Source organism: Cynara cardunculus (assembly GCF_001531365.2).
Source record: "Cynara cardunculus var. scolymus isolate 2C chromosome LG 2, CcrdV1, whole genome shotgun sequence".
Classification (NCBI taxonomy): domain Eukaryota; kingdom Viridiplantae; phylum Streptophyta; class Magnoliopsida; order Asterales; family Asteraceae; genus Cynara; species Cynara cardunculus.
In genome coordinates, this window is record NC_037529.1 from 218,922 (window position 1) to 221,505 (window position 2,584).

At 43.2% G+C, this 2,584-nt stretch overlaps 1 protein-coding gene across 1 annotated transcript; it reads left to right on the forward strand.

Annotated features, from left to right (window-relative positions):
* LOC112507576 lies at positions 1-2,354 on the forward strand. The gene is made up of 3 exons (XM_025112219.1): positions 1-116; positions 192-607; positions 850-2,354. The coding sequence occupies exons 1-3, from the start codon at positions 27-29 to the stop codon at positions 2,012-2,014; spliced, it is 1,671 nt and encodes a 556-aa protein (XP_024967987.1). The 5' UTR covers positions 1-26; the 3' UTR covers positions 2,015-2,354.
* Positions 2,355-2,584: the final 230 nt, after the last annotated feature.

The following is a 2,584-nucleotide window of genomic DNA, read 5'->3' on the forward strand; positions in this document are numbered from 1 at the left end:
TATGTGAGATCTCTCTTCCTTCATCCATGGTGGATCACTGCTTATCATCAACAATGCCTGCATCCCCTTCCCATGCTTCTCTTGAAAAGAAGCATTGGTGGCTCACCAATAAGAAGGTATATTCATTCTCATCCATTCTTACTTTTTCTTCTTCTTAAATTTGACTTATTAATCTTCCTTTTTCTGTGCAGATCGTTGATAAGTATGTGAAAGATGCTAGAACTCTGATTGCATCTCAGGAACACTCCGATATCGCATCAGCTCTCAATCTGCTTGATGCCGCTCTTGCTTTATCCCCAAGGTTTGAACCGGCTCTCGAATTGAAAGCCAGATCTCTTCTCTATCTCAGAAGATACAAACAAGTCGCTGATATGCTTCAGGATTACATCCCTAGCCTTAAAATGTCTTCCGATGATTCCTCTACTTCATCTTCGTCCTCATCGCTTTCATCAGACAATAACTCCCAACCCTTGTCCAGAGAACGAGTTAAGCTTTTGTCCTCCCCTAACCATGATGAACCTTCCTTCAAGTGTTTCTCCGTCTCCGATTTGAAGAAGAAGGTCAGGGCCGGCCTCGGTAAAAATTGCGATAAAGAAGGTCAATGGAGGTATAATTTCAATGCCATATCTGTTTGCATTCAATTTTCTTTTGACGGATTTCAATGATCCATTAATTAGCTTCTAGATTACGCTAAACCTCCACCCACAATTATTGAACTTTCAAGCAATTTTTATTTTTTTAACACACAAAAAGTCAAATCTCTTTGTTTATATTATACTAGTAGTTAAAATCGGTTTTCGGTAGCGACTTGTAACTCGGTGATTTTTCCTTTTCCGTTTCCGTTTTCAGGTATTTGGTTCTAGGTCAAGCATGTTGCCACCTAGGTCTGATGGAGGACGCCATGGCCCTTCTTCAGACCGGAAAGCGCCTTGCTTCCGCCGCATTCCGCCGTGAAAGCATCTGCTGGTCAGATGACAGCTTTTCTTTCTCCGCTGAGATCTTCACCGACGGCAACCAGCCACAGACGCCTCCAAGGACAGAGTCCGAGAGCATCGGTCACCTCCTCGGTCACATCAAGCTCCTCGTTCGTCGCAAAACCGCCGCAATCGCCGCCCTAGAAGCCGGCCTATACAGCGAAGCCATCAGGCATTTCTCCAAAATCGTAGACGGTAGGCGCGGAGCTCCTCAGGGTTTCCTTGCCGAGTGCTACATGCACCGTGCCTCCGCTTACCAATCCTCTGGTCGGATCGCAGAGGCCATAGCGGACTGTAATCGGACCTTAGCATTAGATCCATCTTGTATTGAAGCCCTAAGCACCAGAGCTTCACTTTTTGAAACCATTCGTTGCCTCCCAGATTCACTTCACGATCTTGAGCACTTGAAACTATTATACAATTCCATACTCCGTGATCGGAAGCTACCGGGACCGGCATGGAAACGGCAAAACGTTCGATACCGTGAAATTCCGGGAAAGCTTTGTTCTTTAGGGTCTAAGAGTCAAGAACTGAAGCAGAGGGTTGCTTCAGGGGAAACAGGGAATGTAGATTACCATTCTTTAATCGGGTTGAGACGGGGTTGTTCAAGATCCGAATTGGAAAGAGCCCATTTGTTGCTTACATTGCGTCACAAACCCGATAAATCCACTAGTTTTATTGATAGGTGTGAGTTTGCGGACGAACTTGATATGGATTCGATCCGAGATCGAGCAAAGATGTCTGCTTTATTGTTATACCGATTGATTCAAAGAGGGTATACGAACGTAATGGGGACAATTATAGAGGAAGAGGTTGCTGAAAAAGAGAGGAAGAAGGCATTGCAACATGATAATCAAGAAGCCACAAGAGTAAAAATGACACTAGGCATTGAAGAACAGAACCAGAATTGTGAAAACAAAAAACCGGCACCGGTGTATCAAGGGGTGTTCTGTAGAGACCTTGCGGTGGTGGGGAATTTGTTGTCGCAGGCGGGGTTTAACCGTCCGATCCCGGTCAAGTATGAAGGTTTGAGCTGTTAGGATGATTACGATGTAAAAAATGGTGACGGGGAAGCAGCAGTGAAAGAATATGATAAAAAAATGATAAATAAACGTGGAATGGAAGTGATTTTTGTACAAAAGGAGGGGGGGGGGGTAATTTACAAAGAAAAGAAGCCAAAAAAGCCTGGAAATTTTTGTCACCTGTTGTCTCTTTCTGCTTTCCTTTTTACTGCTACTACTATTACAGTAGTACTGGTGATGGTGTTAGCTTTTTGGTTTTGGTACATGTGCATTTGATGATCTATATCTATCTAATCTTTCTATGATTAAATTTGAAGGTAAAAAAGATGATATGTATATTATTAATATTAAAGGTGTATGTAGATGTGGATGTGGATGTGGATGTGGATGTGGATGTGGATGTGGATGTGGATGTGGATGTGGATGTGGATGTGGATGTGCATGCAATGGGTGTGTGTAGTTTTGATGTTTGAAATTAAATTAGGAAGCAATGTGATAGTGGATGGGGGTGTGTGGTTTTGATGCTTGAAATTAAATTAGGAGGGCAATGTGGATGGGTGGTTGGTTGGTGAAATTGAATGCAAAAGC